The sequence below is a fragment of the Gopherus evgoodei genome, chromosome 1 (genome assembly GCF_007399415.2).
Source record: "Gopherus evgoodei ecotype Sinaloan lineage chromosome 1, rGopEvg1_v1.p, whole genome shotgun sequence".
NCBI classification, from domain to species: Eukaryota; Metazoa; Chordata; order Testudines; family Testudinidae; genus Gopherus; species Gopherus evgoodei.
In genome coordinates, this window is record NC_044322.1 from 60,254,642 (window position 1) to 60,274,895 (window position 20,254).

Below are 20,254 nucleotides of genomic sequence, written 5' to 3' on the forward strand. Positions count from 1 at the left end.
TAGAGACTGAGGAGGGGTCATTCTGCCATTCGATAAAGGATTTTCTCTTTACTTCCAATGCGGAGCATATTTCTTCTTGGTTCTCACCAAACCAGTCCTGATGTGTTCTTTTCTTTGGTCCAAGAGATGTTATTGCTGTGTCAGTCACTATCTGCTTGAACTGGTCCCACTTTTTGGTTACAGTACTGATCAATTGTCCGTGGGATGTCAGTTTGTCATCAAGACGCCTCTGGAAATTGTTGAAACACTGAGCATCCTTCAGTTTGGCTATGTTGAAAGCAGGTCGCACATGCTTAGGGCATTTGTGCCGAGAGGGAGCGATGTGAAGGTAAAGAGACATCCTGACTAATCTGTGATCTGTCCAGCACTCTGCGCCTCGCATTACTCTGGTGATCATTACGTCTCGCCTTCTGACAATGGCATAAGCTATCAGATGCCACTGTTTGGACCTAGGGTACATCCACATTGTTTTGTATTTGTCTGCCTGTTGGAACAGAGTGTTGGTAATGGTCAGGTCATTTTCAGAACAAAGGCTCAAAAGGAGTAGTTCATTGCAGTTCATTTTGCCTACACCATGTGGCCCGGTTACTCCTTTCCAGTTCTCGCCGTCAGCTCCGACTCGGGTGTTGAAATCTCCAAGCAGGAATAGTTTGTCTGTTACAGGTGTGGCCTTGATCAGTCTATCGAGATCTTCATAGTATTGTTCCTCTGAGTTGTCAGAGCATGTTAGAGTGGGTGCATATGCACTGATGATGGTGGCATGATGTTTGGCATTTAGTGGGAAGTGTAGTTTCAGCGATCTTTCATTGATACCCACTGGAAGGTCTGGGAGTTGATGCCTCAATGAGATTTTTATTGCCAGACCCACTCCATGTATTCCGTCCTCTATCTCAGCCTTACTCTTCCAGAAGAAGGTGTAACCACTTCCTGGTTCGCTCAAGGAACGTTCCCCAGGCAATCTTGTTTCACTTAATGCCGCTATATCGATGTTGTAGCGGGCTAGTTCTCAAGCAACGAGAGCTGTCCTTCTCTCAGGTCTTGCAACAGCTTCTCGATCCATGAGGGTACGAACATTCCATACACCCATGGTAAGTTTCCTCAAATTTTTCTTTTGGTTTCGGCCGTAGGTTGGGTTAAACTGCCAGCTGCGGCTTGCTGGCCAGTTGTTGTAGGGCAGGCAATTTTTAGGCCACCTTTTCTAGGCCCCTCCCTTACTAGGGTGAGCAGCGCTGTCCTGAAGAGGGCTGCTCAGATGTCTGGGATGCTGCCAGGCAACTCTGCTGCCCCAGGTACAGAGCTGGATGACCACCTGTCCACAGGCCACCTGCATGCAGGATTGGGACTACAACTCCCAGTGGTAACCTCTGCCTGTCGCTTTGCCCCTCCCCCATCGCCGCAGGGGTATGATGATGATGTTTGACGATTTGCACAGGATCTGTGCTTGAAAACTTTTTTAAGTGGTAGAGCCGTTGCACAGGAGCAATCCCACTCTCTCGACCTTAGAAACCAGACACCAATGGTATGAAAAATCGTCACGACTGGTAACTTCTTTGGTTGCAGTGGATGGCCTTGACGTCTTTCGTGCCTCATCAAGCCCTTCGCTGTCCACAAAGCATTGCAGAACCGCCTTCTTGGCCATTGGATCTTAGTGATCTCTTTCACCTAGTCCGCTGGAGCTGATGTTACATGCAGGGTAGGCATATCCCTAATTCACTGAGGGTTTGAGTCCCATCAGTTACACTCACCTGGTTTAGCTGGCCTGTTGAAGCTGTTGCCCAGGGTGTGGCCACTGCACATGCTGCAGCTACTTGGAGCCACAAGTGAGAGCTGAGTGACAGGTGGGGACTAAAGTGGACGGACCACCCCCAAAGGGGTATGACAAGTTCCTCCATCAGAGGTACTACCCCTCCCTGGGTACCCCAAACACCCCGCTAAGCTGTACAGTGTAATTTAAATTGAAGAGTCAATTTCTATCTTCGATTACCCTCTTTACACCCATAATTTTCCCCAAAGAATAACCAAAGATGGAATTTGGCCCCAAATATTCTAATTTCAAACAGAATTATGTGCAAAATAACATATGATAATAGACAGGAGAAATATGAATGATTGCATTACAATTTTCTCATTTTTGAATACTAAGTTATTTGTCTGGAATTGTAATTGAGGTGTTGAGTAAATATTTCCTGCCATATTGCAACATCCAACTAATTTACATCTGAGTTGCTATTATTTACTTGTATAAATAGTTGCACCTGGAGACCGCAAGTGAAATCAGGGTCACATTGTGCTAGGCACTGTATAGAAACATATTAAAAGAAAATCTGTGCCCTGAAGATCTTATAATCTAAATAGAAAAGAGAGACAATAGATGGGAGATAGTGTCATCCCCATTTTACAGATGGGGATCTGAGACAGAGAGAATTTTAACTGATTTGCTGAAAGTCACACGCGAAGTCAGTCAGTGACAGAGCTGAGAATTAAACCCAGATCCTCCCCAAGTTCCGGTCTAGTGCCTTAACTACAAAATTATCTTTCCTGTATGTCTAATTGAGTAGAAGAAGTTACCCATTGTTGATGCTTCAAAAGATATTGTTGCCTCCCAGATCTGCCTTTTAGCAATACTGTTTTAGGTAATACTCTTGGAGAATGTTTCAAAACCATCATATTTGTAAATTTTGTGTATTTCATACATACAAAAGAGTAAACAAATGGTAGCGTGGTTACTGCTATTTGCTCAACTTGAAGCATGCAGGTAATGCTGTAGATGAAGCCAAAACTTAGGTAAGTTGTAGGCATTACAATTTATGAGAGATATATTTAGTTTTTTACATTGCTAGTTACGTTATGCAATTTTTGTCAGTTTTGATTTTTATTATGTTGCATTGTGAATGTCCTGAATGGAAATTGTGGCTGTAGCTTAATACAATAATTCACTTGATTGATTGATTGTACCTCAGGTGGAGTTTGTAAGTTCAGATTTGTTACTTGCTGCTTCGACTAGGTAATGCATTAAAAAAAATATTTTCTTGCAGGTCCATCTTTCCAATCCATTCCTCATTCAGAATAGTTGCCCTGGCAGAGCCTCCTGTCATAGGAAGTAGCACAAAGCAGTGGTTGGGCCCAGAGTTTCTAACTTTGTTTCTGTTCCATAATGTTAAGTCCTTTACCAGGAATGAAGAAATTCAAGTTATTAAAGAAATGGTAAGCACTTGCAATGCTTTGGCCAGTTATTAATATTGGTTTCTATTTAAAATGGTGAATATGATTATGCACTGGAATGTTTTAATATACAATTAATTGTAGAATATCAAGGTTGGAAGGGACCTCAGAAGATCATCTAGTCCACCCCCCTGCTGAAAGCAGGACAAATCCCTAGATAGTTGTTGTTTTGTTTTTTTTAAACCCCCGTTTCCTAAATGGCCCCCTCTAGGATTGAGCTCACAACCCTGAGTTTAGCAGGCTAATGTTCAAACCACTGAGCTATCCCTTTCCCCCTCCCCCCTATGATGTGAAATCCTTTCACAAAGCATAAGTGACTCCTTGATTTTTAAGTCTAGGATATCTTCTTCTGTAATGAGTATAAATTCATCTTGGTAGTTTTCTATTACCGTGTATCAGGGATGGCCAGCCTGAGCCTGAGAAGGAGCCAGCATTTACCAGTGTACATTGCCAAAGAGCCACAGTAATATGTCAGCAGTTCTCCATTAGCTCCCCCCGCCCCCGGCTTCAAGCGCCTCCTGCCAACGGGCAGCCCCACTGATCAGCGCTTCCCCGTTCCTCCCTGCATCTCCCGATGAGCTGTTTTGTGATGTGCAGGAGGCTCTGGGGGGAAGAGAAAAGGCTCAAAGGAGGGGACCATAAGGAGTGGAGTGGAAGCAGGGCCTGCAGCAGAGCCAGGGGTTGAGCAGTGAGCACCCCCAGCATATTGGAAAGCTGGCACCTGTAGCTCCAGCCCCAGAGTTGGTGCCTATACGAGAAGCCACATATGAACTTCTGAAGAGCCACAGGTTGGCCACTCCTGCCGTATATTCTTATATTTTGTGACAAAGTTATTCCTTTTTGGTTATTTGAAATAAATGTATATATACTACATATATGCAGGCTGTGTTTATGTAGTTGCATACGTGTGTGTCTATATAAATTACATATTCACACATAAACATGAAATATATATCAAATACTTTTTTTGTCTTGCAAACAGATTCCAAATGTGCCCACAGTTGCGGTCGAACAGTTATTATCATTAACACACAAGCTTCGGGAGACAAATGACCCCACAGTGAGTCTAGTTTTTCAGATTTGCATTCTACTTGTTATCATTATATGTGTAGCTGTCTTCAGAGTCAGGGTTTTATCTCTGCTCAAGAAAGGAATTATTTTCTCCAGCAACGTGAGGATGCTTCCTATTTCCTTACGTTCTTGCCTTATGCTGACCTATCTTGACCAGTGGAGGTTGGATTAGGCTCATTCTGGAGCCAATCCGTTCACTTCTTAGAAGTGGCCACAGGAGGAGAATGTGCTGCCAGCACGGTATTTTTAGACCCTGGCTGAATGGGATTTGAGAAACCAGCCCTGGAAATCCAACACTGGTTTCTTGTGTTATACACATGTGGCAACTTTTTTATTTTTAATATATTCATTTAGGACCTGCAAAGCATTGACGTGTATACGTAATTTTAAGCATGTATGCCCAAATTCTAGTGAAGTCGTGCAGTATTACATGTACATTGTAGTCAGTATAACTTAAACAAATGCATAAAATAGGAATGGGACTTAAAGGCACATGCTGAAGTGTTTTATTGAATAGGGATGGACTAAAGAATGTGCTTAAGATGTTTGCTGAATTATTTAAAATTGCCTCCCCTTAATAAATACTGTTATGTGTAATACAGTGTTTTAGTACTTAATTTTAAATTTGATACCTGGATTTGTTTTGTGATTACTTGGGCAAGAGGACTATCTAGCAATTAGAAAATGCAGACAGGGAGGTAAGGAGATGGGGAAAAGAGGAAAGGGCTCAGAACTGTTAGTAGTGGTACTGTGGTAGGTGGTTCTACTAAAGCAGTAATGTAAAAAAAAATTACTATTGGCACAAAAATCGCAGAACTCTTTAAAAACTGATACAGTCAAGACTCAGTTTTAAAAATTAATTTCAATGACAGCTAACATAGTGTACTGATGTTTTTCTTTTTGCAAAAAAAGGTTTCAAACATTTTTATTGGCGTCACCCAGCATAAGTGTATAGATGTGCACGTGTAACTTGTGTTAGGTTAGATTATACACAGAAATCTACTTTCCTCAACTCTCTGGAGTTTAGCACCAGTAGTAGTTTTCCATATTACTGTTTAGATTTTTGATTGGCTGCATTTCAGGAAGAAATAAAGTGCACTGTCCACATCTTAGCAGACAGCAATTTTGTTTCATATGAGATGAAGTATTTATAGTCCATTAGTAACCAAGGCCGACATTAGAGATAAATCTTTTTAAATCGGCAGATCTGGATAATTTCCACCCAAGAGTCCTAAACAAGGTGACTGAGATCATCTCTGGTCTGCTATTATTCATTTTTAATAACTCTTGGAATGCTGAGGAAATTCCCCAGGACTGGAAGAATGTTAATGTTGGGCCAATATTCAAACAGGGCAAATGGGATGACCTGGGTAAGTATAGGTAGAATAATGGAAAAGCTGATACACAATTCAGTTAATAAAGAACTGAAGGATGGAACTATAATTAGGGGCAGTCAACATGGTTTTGTGGGAAAATAGGCCTATCAGAAAAAGCTAATTTCATTCTTTAATGAGATTACAACTTTGATTAAGTAAAGTGCGGAGAGGTAATATACTTAGATTTTTTGTTCAGGCATTTGAGTTAATACCATATGACGTTTTGATTAAAAATTAGCATTATACAATGTCAATTGTAACACTAAATGGGTTAAGAACTGGCTAACTGACAGGTCTCAAAGAAAAAAAAAAGGAGTTGTCAATGGGGGAATCATCACTGAACAGGAGCCTCCCTAGTGCGGTTCCTTTGGGGTCGGTACTAAGCCCACAACTACTCATTTTTTTTACCAGTGATCTGAAAGTAAATATAAAATTTGTGGATGATAACAAAGATTGGTGGAATGATAAATAAGCATGAACACAAGGTGGTCATACGGAATGTTGTGAATTGCTTGGCTAGCTGGGCCCATTCAAACAAAATACATTTAATATAGCTAGGGCTTTACCAAATTCATGGACATGAAAAATGCTTCACGGACCATGAAATCTGGTCTTTTGTGTGCTTTCCCCCGTATACTATACGATTTCATGGGGCAGACCTGCATTTCTCAAATTGGAGCTCATGACTCAAAAGAGAGTTGTGGGGCTCACAAGGTTATTTTAGGGGGGTCATGATATTGCCACCTTTACGTCTGCACTGCCTTCAGAGCTGGGCAGCTGGAGAGTGGTGGCTGCTGACTGAGGGCCCAGCCCTGCAGGCAACAGTGCAGAGGTAAGGGTGGCAATACCACACCATACCATACCATGCCATGCCATCCTTACTTCTGTGCTGCTGCCTTCAGAGCTGGGTGGCTGGCCAGTGGCGGCTGCTGACTGAGGGCCCAGCTCTGCAAACAGCAGCGCAGAAGTAAGAGTGGCAATATTATATCATGCCATTCTTACTTCTGAGCTGCTGCTGGCAGGGCTGTGCCTCCAGAGCTGGGCTCTCAGCCAGCAGCCGCCGCTTTCCAGCTGCCCAGCTCTAAAGGCAGTGCTGCCACCTGCAGCAGCGCAGAAGTAAGGGTAGCATACCGCAACCCCTCTAACAATAACCTTGCGATCTCGCCACAACTCCTTTTTGGGTCAGGACCCTAGAATTACAACACCATGAAATTTCAGATGTAAATAGCTGAATTCATGAAATTTATGATTTTTAAAATCCTATGACCGTGAAATTGACCAGAATGGATTGTGAATTTGGTAAGACCCTAACTATAGGCAAGTGCAAAGCTATTTAGCTAGGAACAAGGAATTCAGGTTACACCTACAGATTGGGGGCTGCATGCTGTATCGTAGGGATCATAGTGAACAAGTGATTCAACATGAGCTTCCAGTGTGATGCTTTGGCAAAAAGAGCTAATGCCATCTGTGGATATGGAAAAAAAAGAGTGAGGAGGAGCGAAGAAGTGTTTTCTACCTCTATATATGGTATTGGTGAGACTGATAGTAAACTAGTGCCTACAGTTCTGGTGTCTACATTTTTAAAAGGATATTTAAAAGTTAGAGAAAGTACAGAGAAGCTTTTCAAAAGACATTTGACAGCGTGCACAGACATATGTTGTGGAATAGTCTTTAGTCCAATGGAATCCCAGCTAAAGTTGTCAGTGGGGAGATAAAGGAAGAAGGAGGCACGTGTCAGGACCCTAATTGGGGCCTGGGTGATCATTATGTCCCACCACCCAACACAGATGTAATGAGGTTGAGGAGTGCCCGTATAAGAAAAATTAAAACTACTGATTATTCCTCAGAAAAGGTTTTTAATGACTTTAGAGCAGGGGTCAGCAATCTCTGGCACATGGCTCGGCAGGCTGGGCCAGTTTGTTTACCTGCTGCATCGGCAGGTTCAGTCGATCGTGGCTCTCATTGGCTGCGGTTTGCCATCCCAGGCCAATGGGGGCGGCGGGAAGCTGCGGCCAGCACATCCTTTGCCCGGGCTGCTTTCCGCAGCCCCTATTAGCAACACAGACAAAATAAGAAAAGCAAGAATAAAGACCAACGCTGAATAAGAATTCATATGAATGGCAAGTTATATGGAAGACAAGCACAAGTACATGTAAAGTTATTATTCATCAGCTACTTACTACTATTCTTAACATTATAGTATTGATACAGACTTAAGATCAAATCAGCTCGAGCAACCAGACTTCTTTACTCCATAAACTTACCCTGCATTCATCTGAAAACATGTTACCCTTTAGTTGACCGTTTTCCACACGGCCAGGTATGGACAGTCGAGAAGTGCATGTCCCTTCGGTTCAGAGGGGTGTGGGTCAGATTCCCTTATGACCGAAACACAAACACAATCCTGTGTCTTCGTACTTTTTATCTGATCTGTTGGCTGTGTTTTAAAACAGACCAGCCAATTAGGGTCGGCCAAATATTCAATGTGGTTAGACTGTATAATTTAGACTTACTTATCTCTTTTTAGCCAGTTACTTTATAGATTATTTTACCACATAGGAGTCAGCATAGATTATCTGGTTGCAGTGCATTCTACAAAGCGTGCCCTTTTTACCTATTCTAAGTTGAAGTTTAAGGCCTAACACTGACAATACCTTTGTTCATTTCAAGCTTGGCAATACTTTTGTTCACAGATTAATCATAGTCAGCATCATCAAGGCCATATACAGAGATGAGAAGTGCTCTGTTAAGTTGACAGGGTTCAGAGCGGTAGCTGTGTTAGTCTGTATCAGCAAAAACAACGAGGAGTCCTTGTGGCACCTTGGAGACTAACATATTTATTTGGGCATAAGCTTTCGTGGGCTAAAACCCACTTCATAAGATGCATGGAGTGGAAAATACAGGAGCAGGTATAAATACATGAAAAGATAGGATTTGCCCTACCAAGTCTGAGGTCAGTCTAACGAGACAGTTCAATTCACAGCAGGATACCAAGGGAGGAAAAATAACTTTTGAAGTGGTAATGAAAGTGGCCCATTTCAGACAGTTGACAGGAAGGTGTGAGTAACAGTAGGGGGAAATTAGTATTTGGCAAATTAGGTTTAGGTTTTGTAATGAACCAACCACTCCCAGGCTTTATTCAGGCCTAATCTGATGGTGTCCAGTTTGTAAATTAATTCCAGTTCTTCAATTTTACATTGGAGTCTGTTTTTGAAGTTTTTTTTGTTGAAGAATTGCCACTTTCTGATCTGTTATTGAGTGACCAGGGAGATTGCAGTGTTCTCCTACTGGTTTTTGAATGTCCATGCATCTGATGAAGTGGGTTCTGGCCCATGAAAGCTTGTGTCCAGATAAATTTGTTAGACTCTAAGGTACCACAAGGACTCCTCGTTGTTTCTGTTAGGGTGAACAACCAGACAACAGAGTGGTTCTGTGTGGATACAGGTGTGAAACAGGGCTGCATTTTATCTCCACTGTTGTTTGGCATTTCTATAGACTGGATAGTGAAGAAGTGTATTAACAAGACAAACACAGGAATAGAATGGGTAGATGGCAAATGCTTAGAAGACCTGGACTTAGTTGATGATATTGTGCTACTGAGTGACACCTCAAAAAAGTTACATACAAAGACAGACAACCTGCCAGCAACGGCAGATCTAGCATGGCTCAGAATTAGTTGTGCTAAAACAAACGTCTCTGGAACTCAGACCTCAAGCAGTAACATCACATTAGAAGGCAAAAATATCAAGCGAGTAGAAAAGTTCATCAGCTTAGGCAGCACCTGTCACAGTTCAGGGCAGTTGCACTTGTATTTCCCCCCTGTGGTCCAGCAAGGTTCCTCTAGGTTCCCAGCACCTCAGCCATCACCTCTCTTGGTTGGAGACCCGCATCTCTCTCCCTCCTAACCAAGATTTTTCCAGACTTCACTGTGAGTTCCGCAGCAAGACAGACTGCCTAAGCAGGCCTGCTTTGCTTTCTCCTCAGAAGCTATAAACAGCGTAATTGCCCACAGATGTAGTTTCCACACAGCCCTTTCTACACAAGCATATTTATTCTTATGGTGATAGAATTACAGAGCAAACATATTAAAAATAATACAAGAACCTACACACATTCTAATAACTTAAGCGGGATCTCCCCTAACTCCAGCAAGGGCTATTGCAGGTGATCAGTCCTTCAAATCCCACCTAGGGGCTTTTCCATGGTTACAAGTTCAAAACAGGTGTTAGCTTAGAACAGGGGTCGGCAAGCTCTGGCACGCGGCTCGCCAGGGTAAGCACCCTGACAAGCTGGGCCAGTTTGTTTACCTGCCGCAGCCAGCATATCCCTCGCCTGCTCCACTTCCCGCCGCCCCCATTGGCCTGGGACGGCGAACCATGGCCAGTGGGAGCTATGGTCCGCCGAGCCTGCCGACGCAGGTTGCTGACCCCTGGCTTAGAACAAATACACAGCCTGCACTGATCAACATGTTTCTTTGTACATCTTGTGCCTTTGATCTTGTCCTCATGTAATAGGTGATTGGAAGACAGTGGCTGTCTCCTCAGGGCATATCTTCAAAAGGCTGGGATTTTGCATATTTGGGCGGTGGTACATTTGCATTAACTCTCCCCTAGAAATTTCTTGGGAAACCCACTTGATTTTGTTTGTCCCAAAAGTTCATTCATGTCTGGCACATGGTTTAAAATAGTCATTTAAAGCTCATAACGCTTCCCAGGGTTTAAGTTGGTCATTGGGTACATCCCTCCCCCTCCCAACCCACCCACCCAGACATTACATAAACTTTGCATTTTTAATACAATGAAATCCAAAGATATATAACCTTAACACAATAAGGTTTTTCAAGGTTATTGCAGGAAATTGCCATATCTGTCACAGTAACTTACTGGCCAATGGAGAGCTCAGAAAGGAAGTGGCATCAAGGATAGGAAAGGCATTCACAGCATGTACTAGGAAATCAAATATATATAGCATCAAAACAAAACTGAGAATTTTCAGTTCAGATATAATCTCATTGATAACATACAGCTGTGAGAGCTGGAGATCTACTAAAACTAGACACCTTCAAAAATAAGTGCCTAAGAAAGATTCTGGCCATTGGTTGAAAAGATTTCATTACAAAGAGATGCGAGAAATCACAGACCAGCAACTTGTTTCCACCACGATCAGAAGGATGTGCCTGACATATCTGGGTCATGTATTCCAGATGCCAGTACACAGACTCCCAGATGAAACTGTCAAGTGGAAACCAAGTGGTGTGAGGAAATGAGTACCCCCAAGAGAAACCATGAAGAAGAACCCTTAGGGAGGGCAGAACAGTTAATCTCAACACCAGAGAGTGTGGAAGCAGTATGGAAGCAGTAGCACATGACACAGAGGAGTGGAAGAGATTAGTTTCCATCAGGGGTACCAACATCAGCGCAGGAAGGATGGAGTGGACTCTAATGAATTACCGAGAAGAGCCACAAAAATGATTTGAGGGCTGGAGAAAATCCCTTATGGTGTGAGACTTAGAGCTCAATTTATTTAGCTTATTAGAAAGAAGATTGAGAGGTGACTTGATTAGTGTATGAGTACATTCATGGAAAAAAATACTGGGTACTAAAGTGCCCTTTATTTTAGGAGAAAAAGGCATAGCAAGAACCAGTGACTGGAAGCTGAAAGCCAGACACATTCAAATTGGATATGTGACACACATTTTTAGCATTGCAGATGATTAAGCACTGGAAAAAATTGCCAAGGGAAGTGGTGGATTCTCCATCTGTTGATAACTGCTAATTAAGACTAGATGCCTTTCTGGAAATTATGCTTTAACCAAACACAACTAAGGCTTTAGTCAAACACAAGTAATTACGCTCAGTTGTTGATAACTGAATGCAACTTACGGCCTGTGGTATAGAGGAGGTCAAACTGGATGATATAATGGTCCTTTCTGGCCCTAAACTGTATGAATCTATGAATGAATAAAAGCAAGCGAATGCCGATTCTTATTTATGTATTTATAGCATTATTGGCATTTATGTGGTTCTTTAACAATATATATTACAAAAGGGAATGTGTTCGTTTGTAAAGTGTTTGGTGTCTGAACAGAGCGATTTAAAGAAAGGGTCTCTCTAACATCCATAGCATGGTGAAATATCCAGAGAAAGTGTATGCTATCAGACAAGTGATTCACTGTGGGAAGATAGCTGCAGATCAGTATGATATGAGATTTGCATATATGTATATAAAATAATCATACACATCACAGGTTAGGATATATATTTATAATATAAATAGCTTCCCATGCTGTGCATTAAAATGTGTGTTTCAGGTCAATGGTTCCTTTTATTACTTTCAAATTATCAAAATGAAACATTTTGATTGACCCAAACCAAATTATTTTTTTGACTTTTGGTTCATGAATATTTTTGAGATTTTTGATTTTTCATTTCAATTCGAGATGGGAAAAATTTCTGAAATCTCAAAATTTTTCACGACAGGAAAACCTTTTCCTGCCCAGCTCTACTATTTAATTAACAGTGACTGACACTTTTGTAAATGGTTTCAGCAGAGACTCCAGAATGAATGGGCTTGGATCTTGAAATGTTATCTTGCTTCTACAGGTGGCCTCACTCAGACAGAGTTTAGAAACATTGGCAGGATGGTGTGGAGAAGCTTGTATTTTTGTCACCCATGCTATGTAGTTATGTTGTGGATTCATAAATTTAGACCAGGGGATACCATTATGATCATCTAATCTTTACTGTTGCATAACACAGGATGCAGAATTTCACTGGATAACTTATGGTTGAACGAAAAGATTTATTTTAGAAAGATCTTCAGTTTTGATATAAAGACTTCAATTTGTTCCACTAGTTAATTTACCCTCACTGTAAAATTTGCATCTTGTTTCTAATTTGAATTTTTCTGACTTCAGCTGTTAGACCCTTTCAGACATTATTGTGTCTTTGCTGCTAGATTTGAGAACTCATTACTAGTTTGGTCACCATAGCTACTTCTGTCAGGGTCTGAAAAAACTACACCCCTGACCAGCATAGCTGTGGTGACCTAGCCCAATATGGATGCAGCTATGTTGATGGCAGAATGCTTCTGTCATCGTAGCTGCTGCTGTTTGCAGAGGTGGTATTTCTTCACCAATGGAAAAACCTCTGCCGTTGGTATAGGCTGTGTCTACATTATGGGATTATGCCATTGTGGATAATGCCATTATTATACATTATACCTACACCGACATAGCTATGCCAATATATTCTCCGTAGACGTACCCTCAGCTGAATCTGATACCTTCTTCCTTTGTAATTACAGATTGCAATCAAATAGTCTCTTAACCCTCTGTCTCTTTGATAAATTAAATAGATTGAGCTCCTTTAGTACTCATTATAATGCACATTTTCCATATTGTGAATCATTTTGATAGCTCTTGCTTCAGTTGTTTCCGACTTTCAATATCCATTTGAATATGTGGACACCAGAACATAAGAATGGCCATACTGGGTCAGACCAAAGGTCCATCTAGCCCAGTATCCTGTCTTCCGACAGTGGCCAATATGAGGTGCTTCAGAGGAAATGAACAGAACAGGTAGTCATCAAGTGATCCAACCCCTGTTACCCATTCCTAGCTTCTGGCAAACAGATGCTATGGACACCATCCCTGCCCATACTGGCTAATAGCCATTGAGGGACCCATCCTCCATGAATTTATTTAGTTCTTTTTTGAACCCTGTTATAGTCTTGGTCTTCATTACATCCTCTGGCAAAGAGTTCCACAGATTGTTCCACCAATACTTCCTCTTGTTTTAAACCTGCTGCCTATTAATTTCATTTAGTGACCCCTAGTTCTTGTGTAATGAGAAGGAGTAAATAACATTTACTTTCTCCACACCAGTGATGATTTTATAGATCTCGATTGTATTCCCCCTTAATCTTCTCTTTTCCAAGCTGAAAACTCCAGTCTTCTAAATCTCTCCTCATATGGAAGCTGGTTCATACCCCTAATAATTTTTTGTGCCCTTTTCTGTACCTTTTCCAATTCCAGTCTATCTTTTTTGAGATGGGGTGACCAGATCTGCACGTAGTATTCAAGATGTGGGCATACAATGATTTATATAGAGGCAATATCATGTTTTCTGTCTTATTATCTATCCTTTCCCAAATGATTCCCAGCATTCTGCTAGCTTTTTTGAATGCTGCTGCCCATTGAGTGGATGTTTTCAGAAAACTATCTACAGTGAATCCAAGATCTCTTTCTTGAGTGGTAACAGCTAATTTAGACCCCCTCATTTTATATGTATAGTTGGGATTATGTTTTCCATTGTACATTACTTTGCATTTATCAACATTGAATTTCATCTGCCATTTTGTTGCCCTGTCACCCAGCTTTGTGAGTGTTCCAGTAGTGGCACAGTGTTCCAGTAATGTGTGCACAGTACTGTATAAGTAGGTAATACACTTTCCCTATTCTTGCCCAGTATTCCCTTGTTTATACATCCAAGAATCATGCTAACTCTTTATGCTAGAGCATCACATGGGGAGCTCATATTCAGCTGGTAATAAATAGAAGACTTCAATTTCCAGGATGTCAATTGTGTTACAAATGCTAAATGCATTTAAAAATAATGGACACGAGATGATATGAAATCAGGATACTGTATTTCTAATATATGCAGAGGCATGTCATATATGTTGAGGCACTGCCATAAAGTTCTGCAGGAAACTTTCAAATAAATCAGCTTTAACACAAATAATTTAATTTTCACTTGTTTTTCTTTTTTGCTGTAATTCCTAACAATAATAATAAATAATATAATGTTAACACAACTTATATAGCACGCACACCTGTTTTATCAAATACATTTTTCTTCCTGTTGGCTCATTCAGTGAAATCATAAAGCTGACATTTTGATGACATAATGGTTTCCATGGTAGTAGATTCCTGCCACAAACACAGAATTCTAACTTCTGAAGGATTAAGCAGTGCAAACTGGGATATGAGGACGAAAGCACCTGTTTAAGACCAAAATTTTGAAATAATTGCTTTCAGTGTAAATAGTTTTTTTCCACATTTGTTCTGGTTTAAATCCAAGAGGACTGTTAATAAAATTACCTTTTATTTTTGGCAGGCACAGTCACTGGCATCATCTTTGTCCACACGACAGCTATTACGAATTTGTCGTCGGCTATCACAGTATCCAGATGAAAGTCTCTACCATGCTGTCAATAAAGCCTGTCTTTCCAGGTAACTATACTAATTTTACTGTGAAAGTTTAAGATTCTGTGAAACAATTGCTAATATGCTAAAAAGATGGTTTAATTTTTTTAAAGGAGTTAGTCATTATAAGTAGAGCTGCTACTATTCCAATCCTCCCTAATCAAAGAATGTTAGATTTCACTTCAGCACTTCTTTCTAATCTGTGTGTGTGTGCATATGCTTAATGACTTAATAGAAATAGGTCTTCAGAACGAATGATTGTCAAAAGTGTGATGCTGTCTCAAAAAAGATAAAATATTACTCAGGGTTGTATTAATGGAATACAATGTAGTTAGGTGTCAGAGCAGTATTTCTCAAACTGGGGTCGCCGCTTGTGCAGGGAAAGCCCCTGGTGGGCTGGGCCAGTTTGTTTACTTGCCCCACCCACAGGTCTGGCCAACTGCGGCTCCCGCTGGCCGCGGTTCGCTGCTCCGTGCCAATGGGGGCTGCTGGAAGCAGTGTGGGCTGAGGGACATACTGGCTGCCATTGCCAGCAGCTCCCATTGGCCTGCAGCAGCGAACCATGGCCAGTGGGAGCTGCAATCAGCTGGACCTGCGGACGGGGCGGGTAAACAAACCGGCCCAGCCCACCAGGGGCTTTCCCTACTCAAGTGGTGACCCCAGTTTGAGAAACACTGAGTTAGAGGTTTGTATTTAGTTTTAGGCATTGCATTTTTTTAAAAAATTGTAGACAACTCAGATTTTGCAAAGGAATGCAGCAGCAGTTATGAAAAGTTCTGAAAATATGAGCGACAAAAGTCTAAGGGCCAAATTCTCCAAGGTACTGAGAATCTTCAGTTGTCGAAGCCTGGAGCCTGTAGATCTGGGATCTGTCTCAGCTAAAGGATCTTGCTCCCATTAACTGTGGAAGGAACAAGGTCATCGTCCCCCCAGCATCCTAACTCATTCGTCATTACAGCTTCTTCACTGGAATCCCACATAACAACATAGTGCTTTGAAATGAGCATTTATATTAATATAATTTTGCAACTGAATTTTAGGTTAAGTCTAAAGAATACTTGGCAGCTACAACTTTCTGTATGTTGTGATTGTATTTCTTTTTTTTATCCATATAACTTTGGAATTAGGAGTTATTGATGAGGGGAGAGGAAATTGGACAGTTTCCAATAGCACAAGGTCCCATTTCCTTTGGTAAGCACAGACAGAGTAGGTGAAGAGTGGGAAATTGTCAGAGTGGGACAGGAATTGACATTATTTAGGGCATGACCAGGGTGTCACATTGATCTTGGAAGACAAAAAGAACGCTGAGAAAAGTAAAAACTGACTTTCCTTTTTTCCCTCCTCCTTGGTTTAGGTTTTTGCCAAATCTTGCAAGATCAGCTTTACATAAAAATCTGCTGGATTCAGGGATTGAGATAAACCCGGATGATATTAGGAAACAAGAGGAGAAGGATTATAGTTGTAAGCTTCTGTCACCTTTTGTTTTTAATCTTTCATGAACGTTACTCAATTATTTGAACATAAAAAGATATATTAAATGTTCCCTTAATTAATTGTGCCCTGCTTTAGATACATCCCTTAGCTGTTGTCTTGCTAAAGAATGTACCTGTATTTCTCTATATATGTTCTTTAAATTTGCTTCCTAAATTTACATGATTCTTTATTGTAGCCTGGCCCATGGAATTTTGTGTGTGACCTTTACATTTTAAGTCTCCCAGATCAATGGGGCCCTTGTTCACTTTGCTTTATTGGGTCACTTTGCTGCTTTCCTCCATTAGCATTCTTGACAACTGCGCGTGCCATCCTTCCTGTTGTCCAGGCTTACAATTTTTGTGTGATTGAGTGTTCTAGATCTTTCTCCATTGCAGCACATCCTCCACCTCCCCAATACTCTGTGCTTCCTCTCTAATATGACCCAAAACTCTTTTCGTTCATTATCGTGTTTACCCCCAATTTATTCCTCTATCCTCTGGCCTTCCTACTTCCATCTTTTTTTCCTCACACACAGCTTCATGTTTTCTGTCATGCACCACACGGTCTGTCACTTCCTGTCCACTAAATTCTTCTTTTCAATTTATTTCATTTCCTTACAGCCTCACCAGTACTCTGCTGTTCTCCTCCTGCACGGTTGTTGAGAGTTTTTGTGTGTTTGTCTTGTCTGTTTTCATTGCTAGATCTTTAAAACAGGGGACATGTCTTAACATATGTATGGAAAATGCTGTACCAATAAAAATGTCTACAGCTACTGTATCTAGTAATACAGGCTCTCTTCAGTTTCAAAAAATATGTAGTATAAATTGGTACCAAGTAATAACTTCATATAGGTAGAATAGTTTGAATTATAGTAATATAACTAGAGCAGGGGTCGGCAACATCTGGCACGCAGCTCGCCAGGGTAAGCACCTTGGTGGGCCAGGCCAGTTTGTTTACCTGCCATGTCGGCAGATTCGGCCGATCGCATCTCTCACTGACTATGGTTCGCTGTCCCAGGCCAATGGGGGCGCTGGGAAGTGGCGCGGGTGAGAGATGTGCTGGGCCCAGCTTCCTGCCACCTCCATTGGCCTGGGACAGTGAACTGCAGCCAATGGGAGCCATGGTCTGCTGATGCGGCAGGTAAACAATCTGGCCCGGCCCGCCAGGGTGCTTACCCTGGTGAACTGCGTGCCAGAGGTTGCCAACCCCTGGACTAAAGAGTCATTCTGTTGCATACAAAGTTTAAGTTTTTTGCAAAACTGACACTAATATGCAAACTTTATATTACTTTATGAATCTGATTGAACCTGATTCATTAAGAATGTGCAATATTAGAACTACCAAAAATACAGCAGATTTAGTAAGTTAATGTTCACATTTCCAGCAGTTTTGTAACTCTGCTATTTGCAAAACCATAGCAGAGTTAAACTAAACAAAATAAAAACAAACAGTGGAGAGCAGTTTCTCAGTATTACAGATCAGGTTTATCCAATTCAACAGGATGTCTGAATAGAGGAAAAGGGCAAGCATCTGTGGGAGTCAGAGCTGAGTACCTGGAACTGCTGTGTTGTAGCATAACTACTTGTAGCAGACTATTGTGGTTAGCCAGTACAGTGGTTTTAATTATTTTTCTCTCCAAACTACTGAAGGTTTTCCCCAACATATGCAAATTTAGCCACTTTTCATTGATGTTTTAAATGTTCCTATTTTGTGTTATTAACCCATTTGTATAAAATGTACTGAATGAAGAAACCAACAGTGACTTTATCTTGCCTAAAGTTTAAAGGAAATGACTGGCATGCTGTTTCTCCAAGAGATGAATACAGTCAAACCGTTTTAAAGTCACTCAATGATTAGAGGAAGGGAGTACCAAGTTAAGGCTTCAGCCAAAGCAGCTGGCACAATTTGCAATGTTCTTTCTGATACTTGTCCCCCTACATCACCAATTTGTCACACATTGTAACGGAACTCATTTTAAGCCTTAGAGCTTTATGCTATTCCTTTTCTGTCCTCTTTCTTCTGAAAGCTGGAAGCTTTGCTGTACCCATACATTGTAACAAATGTATGTATTATCTCGTTACCAATGTTCTTGACCACACATCAGCAAATCAATGTTATAATAATTCCTTGTTTTTCATAAAATGTATAGGTGAAATACATAATGGGTTTCTGAGGATTGGATCTGCCACTATGCCTGTTTATAACCCCAATGAGAAAATGAAAGTGCCTGATGTTCTGTTTTATGAGAACACCCAGGTAAGTGCACTTCTCTGACTCTACAGATGCAATAGAGTTTGTTAAACATTGTAGTAAAGATTTTTTAAAGACCATGTTTGTGGAGTGGTTGCATCAGGCTGCAAGAGTGATCATTGACAAAATTTAATCTTATTGGTAAGTTTGGTGCTCATTTCAGATGACCAGAGATCAAGCTTCTTAACCATCCTTTTATGAAGAGATTATAAAAATCTTGTAAAACATTCATAAAAAGTGAAGAACAACTATTGAACCTGGATTTTGTTTATGGTAAATCAATAAAATACTATAGATTCATAGATTCATAGACTCTAGGACTGGAAGGGACCTCGAGAGGTCATCGAGTCCAGTCCCCTGCCCTCATGGCAGGACCAAATATTGTCTAGACCATCCCTAACAGACATTTATCTAACCTACTCTTAAATATCTCCAGAGATGGAGATTCCACAACTTCCCTAGGCAATCTATTCCAGTGTTTAACTACCCTGACAGTTAGAAACTTTTTCCTAATGTCCAACCTAAATCTCCCTTGCTGCAGTTTAAGCCCATTGCTTCTTGTTGTATCATTGGAGGCTAAGGTGAACAAGTTTTCTCTCTCCTCCTGATGACACCCTTTTAGATACCTGAAAACTGCTATCATGTCCCCTCTCAGTCTTCTCTTTTCCAAACTAAACAAACCCAATTCCTTCAGCCTTCCTTCATAGGTCATGTTCTCAAGACCTTTAATCATTCTTGTTGCTCTTCTCTGGACCCTCTCCAATTTCTCCACATCTTTCTTGAAATGCGGTGCCCAGAACTGGACACAATACTCCAGCTGAGGCCTGACCAGCACAGAGTAAAGCGGGAGAATGACTTCTCGTGTCTTGTTTACAACACACCTGTTAATGCATCCCAGAATCACGTTTGCTTTTTTTGCAACAGTATCATACTGTTGACTCATATTAAGCTTGTGGTCTACTATGACCCCTAGATCTCTTTCTGCCATACTCCTTCCTAGACAGTCTCTTCCCATTCTGTATGTGTGAAACTGATTGTTCCTTCCTAAGTGGAGCACTTTGCATTTATCTTTATTGAATTTCATCCTGTTTACCTCAGACCATTTCTCCAATTTGTCCAGATCATTTTGAATTTTGACCCTTTCCTCCAAAGCAGTTGCAATCCCTCCCAGTTTGGTATCGTCCGCAAACTTAATAAGCATACTTTCTATGCCAACATCTAAATCGTTGATGAAGATATTGAACAGAACCGGTCCCAAAACAGACCCCTGCGGAACCCCACTTGTTATACCTTTCCAGCAGGATTGGGAGCCATTAACAACTACTCTCTGAGTACAGTTATCCAGCCAGTTATGCACCCACCTTATAGTAGCCCCATCTAAATTGTACTTTCCTAGTTTATCTATAAGAATATCATGCGAGACCGTATCAAATGCCTTACTAAAGTCTAGGTATATCACATCCACTGCTTCTCCCTTATCCACAAGGCTCATTATCCTATCAAAGAACGCTATCAGATTAGTTTGACACGATTTGTTCTTTACAAATCCATGCTGGCTATTCCCTATCACCTTACCACCTTCCAAGTGTTTGCAGATGATTTCTTTAATTACCTGCTCCATTATCTTCCCTGGCACAGAAGTTAAACTAACTGA

General features: G+C 41.1%; 1 protein-coding gene across 1 annotated transcript in view; it reads left to right on the top strand.

Annotated features, from left to right (window-relative positions):
* Nucleotides 1–20,254, top strand: part of VWA8 (von Willebrand factor A domain containing 8) — a 285,192-nt gene that overhangs the window by 110,067 nt on the left and 154,871 nt on the right. Inside the window, 5 exon segments of the mRNA XM_030565861.1 lie at nucleotides 3,036–3,204; nucleotides 4,205–4,282; nucleotides 14,789–14,904; nucleotides 16,232–16,338; nucleotides 18,500–18,606. Coding sequence (XP_030421721.1) covers nucleotides 3,036–3,204; nucleotides 4,205–4,282; nucleotides 14,789–14,904; nucleotides 16,232–16,338; nucleotides 18,500–18,606 — 577 coding nt within the window.